The sequence below is a fragment of the Amphibalanus amphitrite genome, unplaced genomic scaffold (genome assembly GCF_019059575.1).
Source record: "Amphibalanus amphitrite isolate SeventyFive unplaced genomic scaffold, NRLGWU_Aamphi_draft 000038F_arrow, whole genome shotgun sequence".
NCBI lineage: Eukaryota > Metazoa > Arthropoda > Thecostraca > Balanomorpha > Balanidae > Amphibalanus > Amphibalanus amphitrite.
Window position 1 is genome coordinate 1,020,994 of NW_024881534.1, and position 13,079 is coordinate 1,034,072.

Sequence of the window (13,079 nt, forward strand, 5' to 3'; positions counted from 1 at the left end):
GAGTTGCATCATCGGACGGTCGGAGCCACCGGGCGGGCGGGAGACGTCACTTCTGACGGGTCTCCGTGGTCTTCGATGTCGTCACCTCCGGCGCTGCTGGTGGGCTGCGCTGTTCTATGTCGTGTCGTACAGCAGTAACGGGCGGTCCTGACAGTGGTTTGAAGGGGCGTCCACCAGTGCTCGCTGGCGAAAGGATTCGGAACGCTGGTGACGCGGAGCCGTGCGATGTTTTGAAGGAGGAATGGTGGGTGAGATCCAAGAAATGTGGAAAGCATTGGTTGACAGGCGGACGAGGAACTAATACGCGGATGAACTGTGCGTGCGCCCAGAACTTTAACTCATCGTCGTCGAGATTCGTGCATTGTGTAATCACATTCGAACCGGGTCGAACATGTGTGGATCAGACAGGGATCATGGTCGTTTGTAGCCGAGTGCCGACGGCTGGTGGACAGCGCAGATCAGCCGTCGGGTGAGCGCGCGACATACGGAGGGGCGCGGACGGTGCGCTTCGGCAGCGGTCGGGCCCCGATAGCGCGGCGGACGGCGGTGATTGAGCGAGCCGCTATCTGCTCCGGCTCGCCGGGGCGCAACGGCCGATACGCGGCGCCCGCTCAGCCGGCGGGCGATCAGCCCGGTCCGGACCGGTCGATCGATGGGCGACAGGGGCGGGCCGGGCCGGTGGCCCACCGCGCGCCCTCTGAAATATTCACCGGCCTCCGGCGGCGCAGGGGCACCCCGAGCTGTACTGGGGTCCTGCCGGCCCGCCCTGACCCGGCCCGGTCTGGCCCGGAATGACTCGGCTCGGCCTGATGAGACGTGCTCGATCGGAACTCGATGGAGAGGGAGGGGAGGAAAATGAGAGAACCGGACCGGACGGACAAGTGTGCTACAACGGCACAGAGCGGGATATTTTGGGAGACGAGGTACGCCGCTAGCCGGACCTAATCCGACCCGTAACGCACTAGAGGACCCGGCAGGACGGACAAGTGGGCTAAAACGGCACTGGCCGGGATATATCGGGAATCGCCGGTAGCTGGTCCTAAGCCGACCTGAAACGCACCAATTAACGGCGATGGCTGATGGCCGGTGTCGGAATCGGGTAAAAATACCCGCAGGACTGTCATCGGCCGTCGCTGATATATGTAGCCGTCGTGCGCTGACGGCGCTCGGCGGCGGCCGCCGACCAGTCTGGACTCCCGGAGCTGAGGCGTTAGTGCTCCGCGGAACGGCCATCTGTGACTTGGCTAAACCGAGAGATTCAACTTTCCCAGATTTGAAAAACTCAGTCCGTCCCCAGGTACATTTAGTTAGTGAAACACGAGGTGATAGTAGTCTGCAACAGTTTTTAATCTTTTATTTCATTTAATCACAGCCAGTTGAACGTTCAATCTACAGTTAAGGCGTGTCGCCTCCTCCTTTCAACAAGCTTGCACGCCCGTTGAATCTATGAATCAAGCCGAGGTGATGTCCGTCTACCGTACGCTGTTGGCACCCGTCTCACCTATGGCTCACCTGTGATCACTCCCTGCGAAAGCTTGGTGGGTGCTCGCGCGGCGGTGCTATAGGTCCTTTGGTCACGGCCGGGCAAACCATGGCCGGGTGCGTCATGCCAGCCAGATTGAATTTTGGGCAGGATTGTAGAGACTGTCGCGATGTGTCTCCGCCCTTGCGGCAAATGTGAGTAGTGACGCGTTTTGTCACTGGGCTAGTCGGGTATACAGTAACGAAGCGTGGCAGCTGACAGGCGATTTCTAGGATAGTGACATGCTATTTTTAGTCCGCGTGATGTTGAAGCCAGCTTGACTGGTTGCTTGGGACAAATCTATCTGGGCGCAAACCAGAGCCGGATTTCACCTATCTGGGACCTTTGACTGGCTCGCACTGCTCGTGTATCCAATCTCTGTCATGAGTCGCCTGACCGCGGCTGTCATGCTCGCGTCTCACCGCCGGCACCTGGCCGCGCCCGTCCGTCTGTGGCCGTGCCGTAGTGTCTCCGTCGCGCCGGTGGGCCGTAGTACATACGGCGGCCGGCCGGCGGCGAGCGGTGCTATCGACCGGTCGGCGCCGCCGCCATCCGACCGACGGGCCGACCGACCGACCGACCGGCCGACCGACAGGCTATTTATAGCCCTCGGCGGCGCGCCGCCCTGGGGAGCCGCCGCCGTCGCCGCCGGCGGCCCTCCCTCCCGACCGCTGCTCCTGCAATGTAGCCGCGCTCCTGGCCGAACGCCCGGCGAACCGAGCGAGCAGCGCGCCGCAGAGATACCGAGAGGGACGGGCGGCGCTCGGCGGACCGAGACAGGCAGGGTAGGGTGGAGGGACCGGCCGGAGGGGCGTGGCCACAGCCGGCCGCCGACGCTGACGGCACGCGGAAGTGCGGCCCGCGTTCTTTTGTTGGGTGTCATCATTGTCTTTTCTGCCGACGTCTTGGTCTGTGTGGTGGTCGTTCCAGGAGCTGATGGGGTAGCATATGGGCCGGCGGCGACGGACTGCAGCCTTTGTTGGATGCTACGAGATCGGGGAGAGGGATCATGGGGACCCACGGGCTCTTGTTTTGGCTTACACAAGTGGTCTGTGTCGTAGTAGGCCATCAGGATTATTCATGATCCACCCATTGATGGTTGGTTTGTATTGAAATCGAACATGGGTGCACAAATCGTGTTCGACAGCACCCAGTGTTCAGAAGACCTATCTGTTTCTGTTTTACTCTCCGCCCCTCTATCTTTAAAACTTATTTTATGTGTTCCATGTCAGTTGTCCAAACATGTGTCGCCTACCTCTGCTGTCAGGGTTTCTTGTTTTAGATATTCGTATCACAATGTTATCGAATTCCCTGGCTGGCTATGACTGTGGTTTCTCATTGTGATGCGAGCTATTGTGGATGAATCAGAGGCCGGTTTCTTCGTATTCAGTCCCAGACCATACATAACGCCGGCCTTCTCCGAAACACGGTCGAACTTGACAGCGTTCTGACAACCAGGATCGTGTTCTGCCCGCCACGTGACGTAAAAATATCCAAACAGCGCACGTGTTGTTCTGCGACTTAGCTAGTTAGGTTTTCTGCCAAAATGAGCCATCGATATAGACGAGCTACATGGTTGCGGTGTAATCCATGCGAGAGGTGTAATCAAGCCCAGTGCGATCGCAGCACGGTGTTTCATCTTCAGTCACTAACCCCTATCTCTCTGTCTCTTTCTCAGGAACCTGGTGTCGGCGTCTCAGGACGGCAAGCTGATCGTATGGGACAGCTACTCGACCAACAAGGTGCACGCCATCCCTCTGCGCTCCTCATGGGTCATGACCTGCGCCTACGCGCCCTCGGGCAACTTTGTGGCCTGCGGCGGTCTCGACAATATCTGCTCGATATACAGGTGGGTAAATGGGTATTAGTAAATTAATCTTGGCTAATGGGCACGGCGAGGGGCGTTTTGTCACGGAATGGTTTGCGTAAATGGGGGAGGGGTGATTATTTACACTTAACAGTATTGTTTGTTTGTTTTAGCTGGTCACCTTCATTAGCATAGGCGATGCACGGTACTGTATTTATCGTACTGTTTTTTTGGTCTCTGGAGCCGCCATCGTTCTTTAGGCCCCCGTTGCCCGCGCCACTATCACCAAGCGTTCGCCTCAGTTGGCTGTCAGCGGCCGAAACCACTCGCGTCGGCTCGTTTGTAGGGTAGGACGGCCCCTAAAAAACGCACCGACGGAGTGATAACGACGAGGTATATGGTCGGGATTAAGGATATGTAGGTTTGACGAATCTCCAAATCGCATCTATTAAATAGGTGAGGGTGGGTGGGAAACTTCTCGCCCACTCTCTGCTCCACTCGCCGTCCGTCGCAGTCGACGACTGCCGTTCGCGCCTCTCGGCTCTACTGCCAGCGGCGCGCCCGTTCCTACACTCCCCTTCGCACCACCCCTAGTCAGGGTCTGCCCCGCGTCTGTCGGCGGGGTGATTTATCTGTCTCCGACCCCCGTCTCCCTTTGCTCCGGTCACGTTCAGTGGCGCCCGGGCAGGGTCCTAACCTTCCATAGCCGCGTCGCCGCTATGAGTTGATTAGGCCCCCGTTGCCCGCGCCACTATCACCAAGCGTTCGCCTCAGTTGGCTGTCAGCGGCCGAAACCACTCGCGTCGGCTCGTTTGTAGGGTAGGACGGCCCCTAAAAAACGCCAAATACACTCAATGGAATGAAAAAGTCTTAGGCTAAGCGTCCGCTGCCCACGCCTTTCTCGATCTCTGCTGCGCAGTTAATGGTTTGACCACGAATCCGGGCACATGCCGCATGCGGAAAGGTTCCCAGTGTGTTCCGCTGGCGATGCCCGGTCTGTTATTGCGGCATGGCTCTTGGTGGTGAGTTTGGGTCGAACCAGTTAGTGTGAACCGGGGCGGCGAGGGACTCCCTCCACCCCAAGGTCGGCTCCCGTCCTGCGTCAGCTGTGACTGGACCCCATACTCCCCGCACAGTGCCGCCAGTGACTCACTGTCGACCAGCGTGGGGGCGCCGCGACCCACTAATGGAACGTGACCGTGTTCGGGGTGTTCGTTAGTCGTCTGCCTCTCGTGGCCGCCGGGGGACCAGCGGGGGAGCCGGGTCGTGCGGCGTCGGCTGGTATCAGGTTGCGGCGGGCGGCCCGTCCCGCCGCTGTCGCCCGGTTTGAGGACCGTGGCGGCCCCACTGTGGGCCTCTGTGGCCCCGCGGACAGTACCGGCAGGCGGGCCCGCGGCTGCCCCGGCGTTGACTGTCTCATCAGCCGGTCCGGTGTCATGGCGGTGCCGGGGCTGTGCCAGCGGCCGGCGGCCGGCTCTGGCTCCGCCGATGGCTGTCTTTTCTGACTGGCGGTCGGCGCGGGCGGCCTTGGGGGAGGGGGGGGGGGGAGGGGCGACTGAGGTTCCCGGCGGCCCTGCCGTGTCGTTCGCTGATATTCCGGTGTGTGTGAAGCCATGCCTGGACACACTGCGGTGAGAGGGGGGGGGGGTCCGATCCGATGGTTTTGTCCTCGTGTCGGTCTTGGACCCCCGTGTTCACGGCCTCGGGGTTGTGATGTTTAGCCCGGCACGCTTCCCGGCGCCTAAACCGACGTCATCGGTGCTGGCTAAAATGGAATGCCGCGAATCTGGGATCAGTGGCCTGGTTTCGCCTTTGATATCGTGCTGCAGATTATCTAGTCGTCGGCAGCGGTCCCGTAGACCTATGTTGCGCGCAACTTAGCCGCGGCGTCGGCGGCGGACCCGGTTTACGTGCTCATACGACCGCACATACATAAATGAGGTTTGTATGGCCATGTGGCCGTGAATGACTGGTAGAAAAGGTTGTGCATAGATTCCGGTGCTGTGATGGCACCGCACGCAAAGCACAGTGCCTCACGGAAAGTAGGAAAGGTGCATTGTTAGCGTACTTTAAACGCACCTACCCCTACCTAAGAATCACGTGCTGTTCATGAGGCCTGTGAGCACGGGCGCCGATGACTTTTCTGCCGCTCCGTTCTGGCCTGCGGGATGACAACTTTGCATTGCCAGCGCATATGGGGACTCACATTTGGCAGCTGCTCGCACGGGTTACCGTGGGTGGGCAGGGTTCGCGAAAGTGTCGGCTGCCAGCTTGCCGCAGATTGCAGTGTCGCGACGCTTACTCGGAGTCTCGAGATTGGGGAGCCGGCAGGCAGCGGCGTAGTCGGTGTAGTTGTGTCCGGGCATGATCTTGCATGCATTTTGTCTGTGCTTGCTCGATTCCTGCACTCAGAATACACTTTGAGAGCAGTTTGAATAAAGACTCAATTGAGCGCTGAAACCAGCCTCAAATGTGTCTGATTTTAAAACGGTTTCAGTAAGGCTTCCTAAAGGCTCATGTACCCGAATACTGGATTCAAGCGATACCGAAACTTCTCGCCCACTCTCTGCTCCACTCGCCGTCCGTCGCAGTCGACGACTGCCGTTCGCGCCTCTCGGCTCTACTGCCAGCGGCGCGCCCGTTCCTACACTCCCCTTCGCACCACCCCTAGTCAGGGTCTGCCCCGCGTCTGTCGGCGGGGTGATTTATCTGTCTCCGACCCCCGTCTCCCTTTGCTCCGGTCACGTTCAGTGGCGCCCGGGCAGGGTCCTAACCTTCCATAGCCGCGTCGCCGCTATGAGTTGAGTATAACTGTGGGGACTGTGTTCTTGTCGGCATAGTGTCTGGTGTTGAGGTTTCTAAGGACGAAGGACTCCAGTTGATGAAATAAACTTCTTGTATCACTCACGGCTTATATATCCCCCCACCCAGACCTAGCTTATGTCACCTGACATTCCAGCTAACGAATACCGAGGAGGGGACAGTGTGTTGTTGAATTACTCGTGTCCCGCTCTGACCTGTCTCATCTGACCTACCTCCTCAGCCTGAAGACCCGGGAGGGCAGTGTGCGCGTCAGCAGAGAACTGCCCGGCCACACGGGCTACCTGAGCTGCTGTCGGTTCGTCGACGACAACCAGATCGTGACCAGCTCCGGTGACATGACCTGGTCAGTGGCGGGCCGTCTGGAGGCGGGGGGGGGGGGGCTAACCTGATCAATGCTAACTGCTAAAAGATGTGCTAGGTAGAGGCAGGAAGAGAGTGACTTGTTCTGTGATAGAGTTGCGCTGGCGCAAGCCAGATTGGCAGCGATGTAGGTTTTTAGATGGAAAACGTTATATGTTGTGAATGGTTGGAACAGTGTGCGTTTGCTCATTTTAGGATTACGTGCGGTATTTGCGTGCGGGATGGTATATTTCTATCACCAACCACGTCTCGTCCTCCCACACCGTCCATAACTCCCATGAGCGTCACCACTGAGCCCGTCTCTCCCCCCTCACAGCGCACTATGGGACATTGAGACGGGCCAGCAGTGCACGGCGTTCACCGGCCACACCGGGGACGTCATGTCCCTCTCGCTGGCACCCGACATGCGCACATTCGTCTCAGGCGCCTGCGACGCCTCCGCCAAGGTAACGACTCGACTGGTACAGGCCGGGGCCGGGTCCATGGTGGGGTCTGAGGCCATCCAGGCTGGGCTACTGCTGGTAGGCTGTGGTAGATTGGAAGGGGAGAGTTCGACAGATTACAGTAGAAGTATCAGGGGTTAAACATGGTTCATTAGTGTCTCGTTTCAAAACATCTAGCGGTGTCTGATGAAAGTTAGCTCTGTTGAGGGATGTTTGTGTATGTAAAAGACATTTTATGCAAATTACCTTTCCTGGTGCCTCGTTTTCAGTTTGACCTCGAAGTGATTCACTTTTTACAGCTCCGTCTTCTCATTTTGACGCAGTGTCCACTGTTTCATGCAATTTTTGTGAGATGTTCATTCTCTCATGCGGTCGTCCGATAAACCTAAAATCAATATTAACCCGCGCCCCGTAGGGGGGGGGGCCGAAACGGCCCCCCCCTGTCCTTTTCGGTCGATATCTCCTAAACGGCTGGAGATATCGCCACCAAACTTTCAGGACCCCTCCGGGCATCAATTTTACACATTGTGACCAAAAATGTTTCCAGAGGCTATGATAGGTTGGCCACAAATGACGTCAGAGTGACGTCATGTTCTGTCATTTTCGACCGAAAAAAGACCTTCGCGAGAAGACCTGTCAGGACTACAGCTTTGAAGATACAGAAAAATGATCAAGACATAAAAGGTGTAGAATTGACAGGGCTACAAAACTGCTATCTCGAATTTTTGAAATTTTTGAGTTTTGACCCCCAAAAATCAAAAAAGCATTTTTTTGGATATATTGGCCAAAAAATCCAAAAAGTTTTTTGAGTTTCGAAAAAAACCGGAATATATGTGATAGTGCCTACCGTCTTCTATCCACATACCAAATTTCAGATCGATACCTCGTTTTTTGGCCAAGTTATAGCGAAAAAACTGTTCAAAAATGATGACGTCAAATTTTCAAACTCAATTTTTGGCAATTCTAGAACTCGTAGAGCAAAACGAAGACCACCATTAGACTCCCCGTGACGAGCTGCATCGAATCGATACCCATTTTATGCAAAAATATCAACTTTGAAATTTGACCTAATTTGACCTGACCTTGACCTGACCTTCACCAAAACGTGACCTAGGCTGGCCCCAAAGGCTGCCTAACCCACATAATCGCATTTGTCATGTAAAATGGACCATAAAACATGTATCACACGACACATTCATATTGTGACCCCCGGTGACCTGACCTCGCTGTGACCTGACCTGGTATCAGTGACCTCAGATAGCAAAGTATGTGTTTGACGAACAATGTACCATCGATGGTTTTCAATAAATTACCAATTTACTCGCTTTCACAGCACATTTCTTGAATTGCCTGTGAACGGTGAAAATCTGACCTTTGACCTGACCTGTGACGTCATCGGTTTGACCTAGGTCAATGAAATTTGGTCACAAGGTAGTTCCCGGGTGGGGCTATCGAACGCCTTTTGAATTTTGAAAATCGGCCGGTAACTTTCCGAAATCTTAGGGGGGGGCCGAAACGGCCCCCCCCTACGGGTGGTAGGGTCCGCCGGTAGCCCTACGGGGCGCGGGTTAATAGCTCATGAATCCACCCGTATATGATAATGCGTGTGTTTTCTGAACATTTAAATGTTTTAACATGCGGCCATGTCCGCCAAAGATGCCCGGTAATGCAATCAGCAGCTGCTGATCTGTACCTGTGTCATGATGACCCGCCGACCTCCCATTCTAGCTGTGGGATATCCGCGAGGGCACCTGCCGCCAAACGTTCTCTGGCCACGAATCGGACATCAACGCGATAGGCGTAAGTCGCCCCTCCGTCACCGTGACATCCTGTCGACTCCTTACCATCCGCTCCTGACTGTCCTGCTCCTGTCCCAGCCGTCCTACTCTCGCTCTGTCCTTGGCTGCGATCCTTACCGCCCCGTCCTCACCCCGTGTGTGGGACTGTGGGCGCCGTCTGACGGGTGCGCCTGCCGACAGCTCTGGGACCTTAGGGACGGCACCTGTAGGAATACATTTCCCGGCCACGAGTCGGACCTAAACGCGGTCACAGTAAGTGGGCCGGGCCGGGCGCCGGCCGCCGGGCCTGCCTGCCGAGCTGTTCCCTGCCAGCTGCCAGTCGATGTGCGGGTCTGGGCGCGCGGAGAGATGTTGCTTCGCGCCGGAATGGGATCGTTTAGGAAGAGAAGGACGTGGGCTGGATCTTTGCAGCTCGAACTGCGCACTTGCCATTTGCGGTGAAATGGGGTAGCAACGCTTTCATCTTTGATTGCATACACTTATGTGAATGCCGTAGTACGCCTAAATCAATTAATCCTTTTTTAATTCGGTGTCATGTAATTCAGTACTTTTGCCGATAACTCGGGGAGTATTATATGTTTAGACATGGCCGAGCTGTTACCGCTTTTGGGCTTCACTGCTGCATAGCGCCTGGCTGTGCGCTGACGAACCTAACCTATCCGCTCTGCGAGCGCGCTCACAGGAAGTGAACCAATGCCTCAACCGCGCCCAGTCCGGTATGACAACGGCTCGCGTCCGGCGTGACTAGAAATCACCGGACGGCATCCTTCTGCTATCTCCAGCGCTGGGCAGGGAAGGGTAGGGGCGGGCGGTATATGCGTCTGATTTCTGAGAGAGACAGGAGCGGGTGACTCGCAGGATGGGATGCATGATGTTTCCAGATTCGGGGGCGGGGTAAGGGGTGCAACGTATGGCACTATCGCTGGCTTGAGCTCGACGCTATTCCCGAGACGCTCGTATACCTACACGTATTTCAGCCACTCTTCACGCGTTGTCATCCGCGGCCTGCCGGCTGGCTAAATTAGCTCAGTGTGGACTGACCCGTCCAGGGCCGCCCTCCATGTGCCCAACCTTGATCCGCGCCCTGCCAGGCTCGTCCCGCCAGCCGCCCCTGACAGCCTCGGTCGCTTCTCCCCGCTGGCTGAGCAACCATATCTTCTCTGCCCAGAGCCTACGCCTGAAAGCATGACCGCTTTTCGACGTGCTCAATGGATTCCCTCCAGTCAAACTTGAAATGTTATTCGTTGTGGTCTATATTCTAAATATCAATGTATTTAATGGTCATGATATGTTTTTCCTTGAATTTGATGTTAAACATTTTATTGCGTATTTCTATGAACAGCATATTGCAATGTGTGCATGTATGATATAGATATTTAACGCACAATCTTTGACACTGTGCGGTGTGCCTATCTTCTAATTGGTCAAAGTCATAGCATTCACTTAACAGTTAACATGCTGCATTACATCATAAGCGCATGTTTCCACCACTGACCCTTCCCCCTCCACTCGCCTCAGTTTTTCCCGAACGGCTACGCGTTCGCCACGGGTTCGGACGACGCCACGTGTCGTCTGTTCGACATCCGCGCCGACCAGGAGCTGGCCATGTACTCGCACGACAACATCATCTGCGGCATTACCAGTGTGGCGTTCAGCAAGTCTGGCCGCCTGCTGCTGGCCGGATACGACGACTTCAACTGCAACGTCTGGGACGCCATGCGCACAGAGCGGGCCGGTACGTGCGGTTGGAGGGGAGAGGGAGAGAGGGCGGAGTTGGGGTGGGTTCGGATAGACAGAGTCCCTGTCTGGTGGAAATAAGCTGGAGGTGAGGGTTAAAGTGATCGGTTGCGCTCATTATGAAGTTACAGTCTTATCACGGAATATATAGTCTACGACATTAGTGATATATATTAGTGAACTACAGCATTTTAGGCGCAATTTCAAAAAGTTGAAGACCAAATTCAAAACGCTCACGTGCATTTCGAATGTAAACTTTTTGAATTTGGTCTTTAACTTTTTGAAATTGCGCCTAAAAAGGTGTAGATGCCGAAACATGTTAAACTCATGCATATTTATTTACGTGTCGCTAAGAGCATTGCCAGAAATTCAACTTATTCGTTACTCGTTAGTGAGAGAGCTTGCCGGCTTTTATATTTTCTATCAGCAGTTTATCTGCCGTTTTTATCATTTGATATTGAATTTCATGTATGGAAAAAACACAGCTGTTTGGTAAACTGAGACTAATCCTAATCATAGCAGCTGTCATTGAATGTTCTCAACCACCAGATACTGCTGCCGGCCCATTACTCAGAAAGCTAGCCTGTCATCATGCGTCTCCGGTTTCCAACGCACACGCCCATTTCCTGTTATGCCTGCCGACCGGCTGTGTCACTGTCGCTCCCGCCGCTGCTGTAGATCTGACGTCCGACTCTCTCTGACCATGTGCCGCTGCGGCGTGTTCCAGGCGTGCTGGCCGGTCACGACAATCGGGTCAGCTGTCTGGGCGTCACCGAGGACGGCATGGCCGTCTGCACCGGCTCCTGGGACAGCTTCCTCAAAATCTGGAACTAGCCGGCCGCGCCGGCCGCCACCAGACTAAGCCGCTTCCGGGCCGGCCCGGGGGCCGCCCGGACCGCGCACACCGGTCGCACACCCAGCTAGGATGCTATGAATGACGGGACCACGGAGTGAGCGCACACCTACCGCCAGAGGGCGGCAGCGCGCGCGCCCCCACAGTGAGAGAGCGCGCGCGCGCGCAGCCGGCCCCACTGACACACACAGCGAGAGAAAGAGATGGGCGAGTGGTCGGACGAGCGAACGAGCGCGTCTGCCTGCCTACTGCCATACAAGAGACGGTGTCTGGTGCGAGCGAGAGAGAGCGAGAGAGCGAGAGCGCGACTGTGAGGAGTCGCCGTCGCCGCCTCCCGCGCGCTCCCGCCGACGTGACGCGCGCCCGGCGCCCGGTCGCCTGGCCTCTAGTCGCCACTGAGGGCGCTCCGCGTGGCGCGCGCAGAACGAGAGAGCGCGCTTCTTCAGTTGAGCGTCAGTATATCGTTTTATTTCGGCTTACCTGGAAGAAGGGCAGCGGCGCGATGCGCCAGCTGGAGCGCCCGCCGCCGCCGCGGGCTGCGCACCGCCGATGCCTGCGCGCAGCGCTGCTCGCCCCGTGCGCGCGAGCGCCCGCGCCAGACTACATGTAGAGTATTGTGTTTAACGGCAAAATAATCATCATGTGATTTGCTGTGAAAAGTCAGTTATTTATAATGTGGCGTTTTACAGGTGTCTCGTGTCGGAGCGGGGGCGGGTCCGAGTCGATGGCGGCGCGGGTCTGGGTCCGCCGCCGCGGCGCCGCCGGCCGGCCCACCGGGCGGACTGCAGCGCGGCCGCACAACATCCTCCAGGGCTCAGGGTCGTGCTGCCGTCAGCCAACTGGGCCGGCCGGCGCCAGGGGCCGCCGCGAGCCGACCGCCGGGCCGAGAGACCCGGCAGCGGCCGGCCGCCGCCGCCCCGCCGCCCGCGCCGCCCCCGCATGTCCCTTCGGGCGGCGCCGGGCACGGGCGGGGGCGGCCGGCCGCTGCCGGGCTGCCCGGACACCCGCGGACGCCACCGCCGCCGCCGTGCCGCCAGTCGCGTGCGTCATTGTTCGTGTTTCTTATACGAGTAACAGTAAGTAGTGGTGAGCGTCAGTTGGCCACGCGTGCGCGCTGTTCTCGAGACGTCTGTGGCGTGCGTCAGCCTGCCAAAGCCCCGCCCCGCCCCGCCCTTCCCCTGGATTGAGAGCGTGGCGCGCCAGCCAGGCTGTGTCACGTGTTATTTGTAGTCACCCACAGGGAGAGGGCATGCCGCCGAGTCGCGGCGTCCGCCGCTCGCTTCTGTTTGGTTGTGTATTCGCAGGCGCGCCCGGGCCGCGCCGGTGCCGGGCCGCCGCCGCCGCCTGCCCCACGCTGCCTCGCCGCCGACGGGGGCGCGCTGGCCGCCCGTCTCAGCGTTCTGTTGCCGCCAAATTTCAAGCTATGGCTTCTATTATATCGTTTGTGGATTTTGTCATGTAAGGAACCCATCCGATTTGTCCAATAAAATACTTGTCTTTATGCGTGTTTGCGACCGCGCTCGCTGTGTTTCACGCAAGGTGGCATCAGTTATGAATGTCAGTTGTAAGTTGCTCATGACTGGATTGCTTATCGCTTGTCCTGTGAACTCTGTACCCAGACTTCTACGCGGTGCATTCCAGAGACGTGCTGTCTCAGCAACAAGGAGTCGCCGTGGCTTCAGCAACAAGGAGTCGCCGTGGCTTGATATGAGGGTGCAGAGCGATAGTCCTTCTC

The 13,079-nt window shown here is 57.1% G+C and overlaps 1 protein-coding gene across 14 annotated transcripts in view; it reads left to right on the forward strand.

The window, feature by feature from the left end:
- LOC122373313 (guanine nucleotide-binding protein G(I)/G(S)/G(T) subunit beta-1) overlaps positions 1 to 12,845 on the forward strand; it is a 28,323-nt gene extending 15,478 nt beyond the window's left edge. For 5 of the 14 annotated variants that reach the window (XM_043351323.1, XM_043351338.1, XM_043351346.1 and 2 more), the window contains exons 4-10: positions 3,201 to 3,371; positions 6,373 to 6,495; positions 6,829 to 6,958; positions 8,684 to 8,755; positions 10,273 to 10,489; positions 11,219 to 12,214; positions 12,325 to 12,845. In XM_043351323.1, the coding sequence (XP_043207258.1) occupies positions 3,201 to 3,371; positions 6,373 to 6,495; positions 6,829 to 6,958; positions 8,684 to 8,755; positions 10,273 to 10,489; positions 11,219 to 11,325 (820 nt within the window). In that variant the 3' untranslated portion in view covers positions 11,326 to 12,214; positions 12,325 to 12,845. Of the gene's footprint in view, positions 1 to 3,200; positions 3,372 to 6,372; positions 6,496 to 6,828; positions 6,959 to 8,683; positions 8,756 to 8,934; positions 9,007 to 10,272; positions 10,490 to 11,218; positions 12,226 to 12,323 lie in introns of all 14 variants that reach the window. The other 9 variants (XM_043351258.1, XM_043351332.1, XM_043351315.1 and 6 more) reach the window with 5 other exon arrangements.
- The last annotated feature ends 234 nt before the right edge of the window (positions 12,846 to 13,079 follow it).